Source organism: Malaya genurostris, chromosome 3, assembly GCF_030247185.1.
Source record: "Malaya genurostris strain Urasoe2022 chromosome 3, Malgen_1.1, whole genome shotgun sequence".
Classification (NCBI taxonomy): Eukaryota; Metazoa; Arthropoda; class Insecta; order Diptera; family Culicidae; genus Malaya; species Malaya genurostris.
The window spans coordinates 43490284-43502150 of record NC_080572.1 but is presented as its reverse complement, the minus strand read 5'-3'; the positions used below and the strand labels follow the sequence as shown (position 1 = coordinate 43502150).

Here is an 11867-nt window from a genome sequence, read left to right as displayed (position 1 = left end):
TCTCCCACCACATCCACCCGGATGAGTGTGGACATAGTCTTCATGAAGATGGTTTTTTTTCTTGCCGATCAACTGCCGTAAAGGAGATTTTGCTTTCGGAAGTTCAAGTGAACAAGAATGAGCAGCGTCGTATTTTATTCTGTCGTACGTTCAGTCATTGAAGTGATCTGGACCTCAACGGATGTAATCGCAGAATTTTGTCAAGTCACTAGCATTGATATTTGCAATGTCCAAAAAGTGATAGCAGAGAATTGTGTTAACATTAAAAATGGAAGAAACAGGTTTAAAGGACTGTTCCTCGACAGATTCAAGTGTGGAAACCTTTTATAAGGACTCGGTAGTTCTTATTACTGGTGGAACAGGATTTATCGGAAAAGTGTTGATCGAAAAATTGTTGCGATGTTTTGAAGTGAAAAGAATTTATCTCTTACTACGTGAGAAGAAAAATGTAAAATCCGAAGAACGCCTGAAGGAATTATTGCAAGAACCAATATTTCATGTAATGAAAAATAATAACCCAACTCCCCCCAGTGTGTTTGCCAAAGTGATCGCAATCGACACCAATTTCCAGCAGGACCGAATCATAAGCGATGGCGATCGTAAACTGCTCCTGTCCGAGGTCACGGTTGTATTCAATGTAATGGCATCGGTTAAATTCAATGAACATATCGAGTCTGCCCTGGATACAAACGTGAACTGTTCCCGGAAACTATTCGACATGGTATCGCAAATGCAGCGCATCCGTTCGATCGTCCACGTGTCAACTTTCTATTCCAACTGCGATCGATCCCATATAGAAGAACGAGTCTTCGATGATGTTCCATTTGGAGGTCACGACAATATTCTTCGAATCTTTGAACATCTCAGTGCTCCCGAAAAGGATAAGCTAATCCCAGCAATACTGGGCCCAATGCCCAACAGTTACACTTTCAGTAAAAAGTGTGCAGAAATAATGATCAAACAAAGTTATGCTCATTTGCCGATTGCCATTTTTCGACCGCCCATTGTCATGTCCGCTTATATGGAACCGATTCCGGGTTGGGTGGATAATTTCAACGGGATTGCGGGGATGTGCATACCTATGACACAAGGCAAAATCTATTGCGCTCGGGGCAAACCGGATATGCCGAGTCATTCGGTGCCAGTGGATTACTGTGTGGCCGCGTTGCTGGCAGTTGGTGCCGAAATCAGACGCAATCCAACCCCACATCAGGGCAGTGAGTCTCCGATGGTGTACAACTTTGCCACCGACCACAACAATATACGATGGGGCGACTATGGTTGGTGGGCTGCGCATGGCTGTGAAACACGGCTGGGAAAAATTTTCGGGTAAGAATTGCTTCATCATTAACAGTGATTATTCGTGGATCTTTAAACTAACAAAAATTCTCTTACGCGTTTTCGCTGGCGCTGTGTGTGGTTTCCGTTTTCTTTTCGGTTTTCCTTGTTGATCGAAGTCTTGTGCTCGAATGATAGTTGCTGTAGATGCGACTTGCTGTTTATTGATTGCAGTTAATAGTTGGATTGATGCTGAAAGCGTTTTTAAAGCTGATGTACCGGGTTCACTAGTTACAGTCCCTGAACGGTGGTCCTTGTCATTGGTTGAAGATTACAAGGTTAGCCGTACTGTGCAGGTTGTTCACAAAACTGACATGACAACTGATTCTCATAGGACAACTGATTCTCATAGGTAATTATTGTTTTACATGGATGTCTCCCGCCTTATCCACAAATGATGAAAGATGGGATTGCCTTATGTAGTCGCATGCGTACCCCTCGCACGCCATTCCGGATACCGGGGAAAAAATTCCGCCATTCTTCCCTTTTGATGGAAAGAATTTCTCCGTACTGCGACATATTTGCCCAAACGAACTGATCGCTGGTCTGCGGAGGAAGGCCATGTACACGTACTTCTATGGCATCGTCCACCACGTACACAGGGATTTTGTATTTAACATTATCACACTCGACGCTGTGCACCTCGTTGTTAACCGAAGCGAAGGCAATTACATTTCGTTCACGTTTGAACATAATGTACACAGAGTTGGACACCTTCTTGAATTATTCTCAATTATATTATTAGCGTATATATCAGTGTTTTCCAATTTTTTTTTGGTCGAATGCCCATTTTGGATATAAAATTCATTGGACTGCCCACCAAGGTGATAAAATTTAAAATTTCAGATGGGTGGATTAACGTTTAGCTCTTTAGCAGTTGACTTGAGTTTCAACTGTAAAATAGAGAAAATGGTGAAATAGCTAGTTATCCTTCTAATCCTACAAAATTAAAGTAACATCTTAATTCAAGATCGAGCAAACGTTGGTAGAGACGGTAACATAGACACACAAAATCTCACATATCTTTGCCCAGCCTAGGTTCGAGACTAACTTCAAACAAGCGGTTTGACAGTAATTAGAGTGAAAACTGGGTACGTCGGGTATGTCGCTTTCGACCTTAACAAGCATCATGCCTACTGTTTAATTTTAATATTTGTTTTGCCTTTCTCATATAGGAAGGTTATGCAATCACTGTGAAAACCGACTTTTGAACCGAGGCTCGGAGAGTCGAGTGTCATATACCATTCGACTCAGTTCGTCGAGTACCCAAAATGTCTGTGTGTGTATGTGTGTATGTAACAATTTTTTGCACTAACTTTTCTCGGAGATGGCTGAACCGATTTTCACAAACTTAGATTCAAATGAAAGGTCTTGTGGTCCCATACAAAATTCCTGAATATTATTTGGATCCGGAGTTATGGGGTAGAATGTGCAAAAAAATAAAAATATGTGTTCTAACTTTTCTCATAGATGGCGCGACCGATTTTTACAAACTTAGGTTCAAATGAAAGGTCCTGTGATCCCATACGTAATTCCTGAATTTCATCCGGATCCGACTTCCGGAAATATAGGGTAAACAGTATTAATTTTTTTTACCATCACTGAAAGGGGTGAAAAACCGTAGAAAGTTTTCTAAATCGACCTCAAATCTTCTCCAATTGATAGTTTTTATCAGTAGACGGTTAAACAAACTGATTTCGATTATTCTTTTAAGAATCAAAGAAAATTATTTTGAAGAGTACCGCAATATTATATATGATAGTATGATTGATATGAGAAAGGCATCATTACACTAGGTGGATTAAAACAGGTTTTTCGGTTGTTGAAATTGCACTGAATCAAGGAAATTTTTTCTCGTGCATCTCAGAAATCCCAGCTACTCGCACTTAAAATATTCAGAATTAATCTATGTAGCCAAACCAATTGTTAGTAACGTAATAAAAGTATTCGGAAAACGTTTGACAAACGCCATGAAGACACAACGTGTTTAGGAGGCGACAAAACAATCTTCGATTTGCTTTTTTGTCGCTCTTCGTTGGTGAAATCGACGGACTCGCTAAGCCGATCCCACTCTACGTTAATTATCCTCGATACGCCAACGTAAGGAGCCAGTGCAAAACTTGATGGAAGAAGTAGAACAAAAACCCAATGAGTGACTGTTTTGTCTATACTCTGTATGAATCGAACTTAGAATATTGACATAATTTGACATATTTACACTCATTCTTATTGGGCATACAAATTTTTGAAAACGATTGATTTTTTTCAATGTTCTGAAGCTTTGGAAAATCCGAATGATAATGCAATAAACTTCGTAGGATTTGAATCCGTTGAAAAGTACGAAAAGCGTTCGTCAACGTTCATTAGAAAATAATAATTTAATGATTCCCTGTTCATTGTAATTACATTAGCAACTTATAGGTTGGCTTGATCCTGACGAGGATTTATCTATGATTTTTTGACTAATATTCTACGTGTACATAAATTTTTCATGAATCCATTTGCTTTGACCGTTTCTCAGATTTTTTCAAGCAGAAGTCCACTATTTGTGACTCATTGCCCCCTTGTTGATAATTTTGAGTTTAATGCCCACTTAAAATGAACGAGTGCCCACTGGTGGGTTGTAGTGACCAGTTCGGGAATCACTGGTCTAGATGCATCCGTTCTCTAAGTAAGATTTCAATTTCGTTTGCTACTGGTCTAACTTTGCAGCGCTACAAATCAATGCAAATTAAATTTGGCCTTGTAGGCCAAGCTTCAGGCTTTTGTAAATCGTATTTGCCCATTTCGTACACTCTATTGTTAACCACACTGTATTGTCTTTGTTTCTGTCGTCTCGACCGTTAGCAATTTTCAACTGTGCCGGATGAGCTGCGGAAACGAACTGACATATAACGATTTAAATGATCTGTAACGATGTCAGAAGAATTTTTCGGAACGATTTCATGATTCCCATTATTTTCAATATTAGATCTAAATCCTAGCCAATTGTCTCCATGGAAGTTGAAAAAAGAACTAATGGACAAGAATAATAAATACACTATAAATGTGACTTTGATCAGTTTGTACCAGATCAATTATGGGACGGTTTCTTACAGTAGAGGAACAAGTTGGGCTATTTGGAAATAAAACTAAATAGTAACCATCAGAGAGTTGGCTATGAAGTAGTCGCCCATTCTGGCTACTGTGATGGTTATTCCCTCCAGTTACGAAAACTTTATTTTGATATCTCGAGAGATTTTGCAAATCGTCTTTAAAGAAATTTATTTATTCTCTATCGCATTAGAATGAAATGCTGGGTCCACTTTCGATTCTCAAGCTTTGAATAATTTTAGTATTAAAAGAAGGTATACTTAGATGTTTGATTTGACATTGGACAAAATTCCACCACCCATTCAATGTAAAATCAATGACATATCATATGTTGCGTTGATTTTCGATTTGTCATTTGGTTTTAGACATTTTTCGATCACAATAGCAATATATAATTTTTTTTTCATTCAAAAGATATTTTTATTCAGGCCTATTTGCGTACAAGCTTTATGTGGCCGATTGAGCCATTGTCATCGTTGTCACCCTTTTTCTAGGGGGAGAGGAGCTTCCATTTCCCTCCTGCGAGGATTGAGGGGCACTTCGTTCGTAGTTCGTCTCGTCATCCATTGCCGCATCGATGGTATTGTTGTCGATTTCCGTCTTCTTTTCGTTGCTAATTGCTGTAGATGCACCTTGTTGTACATTGGTTGCAGTTGCTGGTTGGTTGGAGGGTAAGTTGTTAACTGCAGCTGGTGTACTTTGTTCTATAGGGGATACTGATGGTTTCGATGAAGAGGATGCTTCATTGTTGTTGGTTGCTGTCACAGGTGTACTGGGGTTGCTTGGGGTTGGTGTGAAGGAAGCACCGTTGTCCTTTGGTGTAGTTGTCTCCTTGTCCAGTTTATCACATGCCTTACTGTAGTGAACAGTTTTTTGGCAATATTGACATGTGGCCATCTGATTGTCATAGGTAACAAGTGATTTACACGGGATTCTTGTATCCTGACCGAATGTTACATAAGAAGGTATAGGCCTCCTCAAGCGCATGCGTAACAAACGTACGCCATTTAGAATACCGGGGAAAAATTCTTCCACTTTTCTTTTTCGACAGAGAGAATCTCTCCGTATTGGGACATAGTTTTGCGAATATAAGGATCGATGACGCTTGAGGGAAGATCATGCACACGCACTTCTATAACACTATCTTCCATATATACTGGAATGTTGTACTTGATATTTTCATGCTCTACATAGTGCACATTATTATTGTCTTTAGCGAATAGAATTGAATCCAAATCTTTATAACTGGATATAAACAACATTATTGGTCTTATTGCATTGAAGTAAATGCACACGTTTAATGTCAAGATGCATTTGCTCCTTAAGCAAACCTTCAAGATCTCGTATCGAAGGTCGAATTTTGCACTGCCTGAAGTCAACAACAATTGTATTCTTTCATGTCGGCGGTAGCTTTTGTTCGTTTGGTTCATTCATTTCGAGGTCGTTCTATTGCTCACTACACAATACTGTACTTGGTTTCTTCTGTCCCGAACGTAAGCGGTTTTGTTTTATCGACTCACTTGGATGAGATGTGAAACCGAACTGACACAATAGCAATATGATTTTTTTAACTTTAAGGTAATAAAAAATTCAACTTCACCTCATTGAAAAGAGAACGTTCCAATCTAAACCATTGAAAATTGATCATTTGGAATAGCTGTTCATGTAGGAAAATCATTCTACTTTCCGTGATATTCCCCAAGTCAACGTCGTTGAAAGAAAAGAATGACATTTGAGGCGTGTTAGCTTTAGGTACATTATTACGAGCAATGTTAGCGTATATAAAACCAGATGAGAAAAATGATATGACAGATGACACGTGCTTCAAATGCGAATTACTACAAGAGGCAATTGTCGTTCGTTTGGATCAAACTAAGGCGTTGCAAATAGCCTTGAATGAACCGGGCAAACAAGGCGGACTAATGCTTGTATGCAAGTGACCGCCACTTCCGACTGGTTTTCGGGCGACGTGGAGTACGTCATCTCGGTCTGGCGCCGCCGAGATTTGCTTGCCTTCATAATGAAATCAAGTTTTCGGCATAAACTATGAGACTTCGCCGCAATGCGTATTCAAGATTAGTTTAAATAAAGAAAATAGTTTTGGAAAATCCAGACAAACGAGTGAATTGCAGATGTGCTTTCGAGAAACCGCCTTTCGGTAAATCGACTTTTGAATAAATGACCCATTCGAAGAAATGACCCGTTCGACGAAACGGTTTAAGACCAAACCGCTTTCGGCGGAAAGGTTCCTGACGAAATGGATAGCGGTGAAATAATCCGCTCACTTGTGATACATCTGGCGAACTACAAGCACGTAACCCGTGGAGGCCCGTGGGCGCATGAATCCTGTCTAAAATTACCCATCAAAAATAGAGATGGTCGGGTAAGCATTTTATCAAACCCGAACCCGACCCGAACCCAACCCGCACCCGTTGAAAATGAACACATTGGCACCTGTACCCGATCCGATCCCGAAAAACATATCTTTTTCCGTCGAGTACGGGTTTGCGTGGGGTTCCGGATAAAAATACCCGAATCCCGACATCTCTAATCGAAAACATTTGCAATCGGTGAATGTCACAGGCGTAGGATTTATAATTATTGTTCGGTAGCAACAAGCAAAAAATTCAGCTTATCATAATCTTCTTTCCCTCTGAAAAAAAGTTGCAAAATTTACTCATAAATGGCCGTTGTTATTCGATGTGGTATGCAGACTGAACAATGTCTCCTTACCAGCTTAGATTGATACTGACTTTTCCGCACCCTCCGAACCCAAATAAAATACATTCTGCTCAAATCTTTTACCACTCCAAAGAAAAAGCTTTTTTATTGTACATTACATAGTTTTTTCTGTTACCAAGCTAATTTTTGTGTATTCCCACAGTCGCTACGCCCTGGGAGTAACCAAGTCTCGCATCGTGAGACAGCTGTTCGTTTGGTGGTTTGTGTTGCAAGCCTTCACAGCAGATCTACTATTGGCAATCGTCGGTAGAAAACGAAAGTAATGTCATCGAAAAGCTTCCATTGGACGACTACTGCAGTTAATATTCTTTTCTTTGTTTCTTTCGGCAGGAACCTTCGGCTGGTGAAACGAGTTCTCGCACTAGAGGATGCAGCCTGTTTCTTCGCCATGCACCGATGGACGGTGCAGAACGACAACATGCGTCGAGTTCTCGGTGGATTGTCCGAACAGGAACGGAATCTGCTGCAGTTTGACATCGACAAGCTCGATTGGAAGGATTACTTCAAGAATTTTCTACCGGGTATAAAGGCAGCACTATCAAGGTGCTCCCAGCGAAGGAGAAAGGAGTGCGGTTGAGGTGTTGGTTAAATTAGTTACTATGTCTCTTTCGATCGGCTAAGTTTATGCAGCATTCAATTCGTAAAGTAAAGAGTTTAGATTGACTACAAATTAGACTAGTTCGGTAATATATAAGCTACTAATACTTTGTAATACCATCAAGTAAAAGAATGATTTGAAATTAGAATGTTATACAGTTGAATTAGAATATTAGGTTTCCTGAAATTTACTGGTAACCAGAAATAAAATGTCAATATAACATCATTTCAAGCTGCAAACCACAACCGTTTATTTCAAATTACTAGAATTATTGGAAAAGTACTAGAGAGTATCAAAGTTGGATGATACATTTAATTCTACATTAAACGCACATCCGTGAAGCACTATGTGAAATGTTCTTGCAAAGCAACACTTCCGCGAGTTATTTTTTTCTGTATCCGAAAATGAACTTGAAAACTACAATCAAATTCCGGAATAGGAAGCTCCACACCAGGAAGAGTGCACCCTTGCGTTCATTTACAACCAGTTTCGGTCTACTTGCGTCTTTCGCTTTCCTTGGTTCAACGGCATACTTGACCACCCCGGGAACAAAGTTCCTGTAGTACTCATCCCAGTTCACCTTGGACAGATCGAACGGAAACACTCTCGCTTCGAGTAGGCTAGCTTCCGCCAGCATTTGCTTGATGTTTCCGTTCTCCATCTGCCACTCGTTGACGCAGAAGAACCGCAACAGTTCACTCAAGGTGATCATTCGCTCGAATATTGGTCCCATAACTGGACTACGACCGCTGGCTCTTCGTAGCAGATCCAGAAGGGATGCCTGTAAACGCATAATCTGCTTGCACATGGAGTAGTGTATGGGATTACGAGTAACGGTACCGGTTAGATATGTCCTACGATGAAGACGAATGAAAAAAGAAACATCCATGGAAATGCTACGGCAAATGCAAACTTACGCCAACACGCGCTTTCCAAACGTGAGCCCTTGGAAGAACCGATTTACTATTTCGCCCCAAGTTAGATTGCAGCTGGAATCGGTATAGTTGTACACTGGTATTTCCGAACCTCGCATGTGACGCCGCTGAACGTCAACCGCACTGGACAGTATAGCGTTGACACAGAAATCTACCGGAACGATGAACGGCCGTTTTCGGGAATCCAGTAATGCCGCACTGTATAGACCTTCGGAGAGTGGAACCACCATTCCAGATGGTCCATTGAAGTTATCTATCCAACCAGGAACGGGTTCACGATAAGTTGAACTCACTGGAACGAGAATAGAAATCAATACAACATTCGTCTTCCAGCCCTACAACGGTTTCTACCAATGGGTGGTCGAAATATTCCAATCGGCAGCGATTTAAACTTATCTAATATAAGCACTTCAGCACACTTCTTGCTGAAAGTGTATGTGTTGGGAAAATTCCCAATGAGATGTTCCGTCAATAGTTGCTTTTCCGAATCGTTCAGCTTAGACACTATATTCATTATATTGGCGTAACCACCGAAACTTATGTCATCGTAAATGCGCTCTTCGATGAAGCTCTTGTCACAGTTCGAGTAAAACGTCGATACGTGAATGACTGACTTCAGCCGCTTCATCCGACTTACCAAACTCAGCAACCGATCCGTATATTCTACGTTGGTTTTCAACGCACAATCCAAAGGTTCATTGAAGTTTACCGAAGCCAACAGATTGAACACAATTTCCACCTGCTCCTGCAGTTTGCTGTTCAGATCGTCAACGATCAACTCATCAGCACCTTCCAGCCTAATCTCCACTGGTACCACTTTGCTCCTCATGTCCCGGGACACCAGTGGATCGTCCCGTAGCCTGTCGAACAGCTGACCCTTCAGCATTCTCTCCAGCCTGTCCTCGGCATTCAAATTTCGCTTGGAACGAATCATCACATACACTTTCCGCACTTCGAGGCAGCGCAGAATTTTCTCCAGCAGTACCTGCCCCACAAACCCGCTGGCTCCAGTTATCAGTACCGTCGAATCCCGATAAAACTCCATCACTTTGGATCGACCGCCGTCACTCATCTCGCGCAAACGAATCCAACGAACGTCCGGAATGCAACTGGAAGACTTCTAAGTGACGAAGACTGTATCAAACCGTACCCTTGGTAAATAAATCTAAAGTGTTAAAACTTCAAAATTGATAAGCTAGGGTTACCCGCGTTTGGCTTCGCCAATCCAGTATCGATTGGAAGATACCGTTCTGTAGTTCAATGTGTGAGGCACCCCATCCAACTGCGCCGGCCGCATGCGTACATTTGCCTCAAGTCAATAGCTCTTTTCTACGCCAACAGAACGCCAGCGTTGACAGCGTGTGTGTTTTCAGCTCCTCCGGGCTGACCAACACAGCAGGGTTTGGCAGAATATGACTTCACGTGGAACGCGCTTCGATAAGATGTTATCAAAATTTTCGGCTTGGTGCAGACTGAAGAGGGTGCTCGGTGCGGTATGTGTTCCGTCGAGGGGAACAGCGAATGACGCGGAATAAGGAAATGCTTTTGTCTAGACTCAACACGTCTAGCATCCGATTCGATTGGAAGCGAAATTGTCCACTTGAGAAGTTGATGGAAATATAAAAGGTTTTAAAGCTTCAAATACACTTTGCACATCGATAACATTGATTTCGTACACTCAGTGATCCGTGGTGCTCACGTGCCAATTCACTTCTGGGCAAAATAAATGTCCACCTTGTCATTTGCATTTTTATGACCGAAATTTACATTTCTACATTTCTCGAACGGTACAAGTTTTTCCCCCTATGCAAAGTTTTTCCATCGATATAGATCGAATGCTTTGTAGCTAACACATGTTCAATGAGCTTAAAGACTGGCAGTTAACTTTTCAACGTAATGTGCGAAACACGGATGCCTCGCGAGACTCACGATTTGTATTTTTCTCCCTCTGAAGGGTTAATTTGACAAAATCTGAGTTCGCTTCAAGCTTACCGCATCACTTTTCACTCCATGATTTTCATAGGGAGAAACCTTGAATGAATCTGTTTTTTTAATGTGTTCACCGTTAGAGAAAGGAATTATATTTCTCCACGAAAACAGACAGGATTTCTTATTTTAACAAGCAATTTATTGAACTACCGAAATTGAAATGTGTGTCAGTAATTTATTTCCTACAACCGAGAGAGTAGCCAGAAATGAGACAACCTCAGCTCCTCGTCTAGCGGCACGTGTGTTCCACTAATACCACAGCACAACACCACATTAACTAGAATAACCAGGTTTTTGCCAGAAAAACGTCAAATTAAAAATAAATCCCATTCGTGCTTTCGTGCGGACGAGTTTCTTCACAATTTTCCATGCAATGCTGTATGTTTACTGCCACAATCCTCCTCCCCATCAGCATCGGTAAGCATGTTCCGCACTTGCGCCTTGCCAACCTGGAGAAAACAGTCCAGCGTCGTCAGGGAGCTCGAGCTCGGTGGAAGTTAACAGTCGAAGATGACCAGACCTACGATTCTATGCTACATTACAAACTAGGGTGGTGGATGTTTGTTATTTTCAAAGAAGTAGTAAAAACACAAATTGATAATTTGGTTTATCATCGCCATTATTTTTATATCTATTCAAGTTGCTATGAAATATCAGATTAAAAAACCTATCCTCATTGAGGTAGCATATTGCGTAAATATTCATCATGAGATGCGATACCGTAATGAAGCGATCTAGAATTCAATTAGCAGTGATTATAACATTGGAATGCTAGATAAAACGATTATCATGTGCTACCAAGAACGCAAAATGCTACCAAAAAACCTAGCATGTTCAAGGAGTTAATATGCAATTTATCAAGTACTCGAAATCAAGACACATAAGACAATTATGTAATTCAATCTCTTCGAAAACAATTTCACTGATGCCGCTCATGTGTGACAGAATGAACAGAATCCACTAAGAGATGCCGCGGTAGGCTCGATCAAATGAATCAAGATTAGTTTATTAGCAGATAATTAGCGTGGCTAGTGGAAGCTCTATAGTCTACCTAAATAATTACGTTTCTACATTTTTTACTTTCGTATTTTTATTATTTGTGCTAAAATTGCCAGCAAAGTGAACAAAAATACTGATGAATATGTATTATTCTCAATCCCCCTAGAAATGCT

The 11867-nt window shown here is 40.8% G+C and overlaps 2 protein-coding genes across 5 annotated transcripts; one reads left to right on the top strand and one right to left on the bottom strand.

The window, feature by feature from the left end:
• Nucleotides 1-7838, top strand: LOC131436021 (fatty acyl-CoA reductase wat-like). Of its 2 annotated transcripts, XM_058604439.1 has the most exons (3): nucleotides 1-1329; nucleotides 7316-7432; nucleotides 7504-7838. In XM_058604439.1, the coding sequence occupies exons 1-3, from the start codon at nucleotides 269-271 to the stop codon at nucleotides 7748-7750; spliced, it is 1425 nt and encodes a 474-aa protein (XP_058460422.1). In that variant the 5' UTR covers nucleotides 1-268; the 3' UTR covers nucleotides 7751-7838. The 2 variants fall into 2 exon arrangements, with proteins under 2 accessions (XP_058460422.1, XP_058460423.1); XM_058604440.1 differs by lacking the exon at nucleotides 7316-7432.
• A 150-nt stretch (nucleotides 7839-7988) lies between these two features.
• On the bottom strand, nucleotides 7989-11102 carry LOC131436020 (fatty acyl-CoA reductase wat-like). 3 transcript variants are annotated; one of them, XM_058604436.1, is made up of 5 exons: nucleotides 10383-11102; nucleotides 9912-10305; nucleotides 9058-9857; nucleotides 8689-8998; nucleotides 7989-8625 (listed from the first exon to the last, which is right to left on the bottom strand). In XM_058604436.1, exons 3-5 carry the CDS (start codon nucleotides 9776-9778, stop codon nucleotides 8154-8156), a joined length of 1503 nt encoding a protein of 500 aa, XP_058460419.1. In that variant the 5' UTR covers nucleotides 9779-9857; nucleotides 9912-10305; nucleotides 10383-11102; the 3' UTR covers nucleotides 7989-8153. The 3 variants fall into 3 exon arrangements, with proteins under 3 accessions (XP_058460419.1, XP_058460420.1, XP_058460418.1); XM_058604437.1 differs by having other exon boundaries at nucleotides 9912-10419; nucleotides 10846-11102; XM_058604435.1 differs by having other exon boundaries at nucleotides 9916-11102.
• Between the last annotated feature and the right edge of the window lie 765 nt (nucleotides 11103-11867).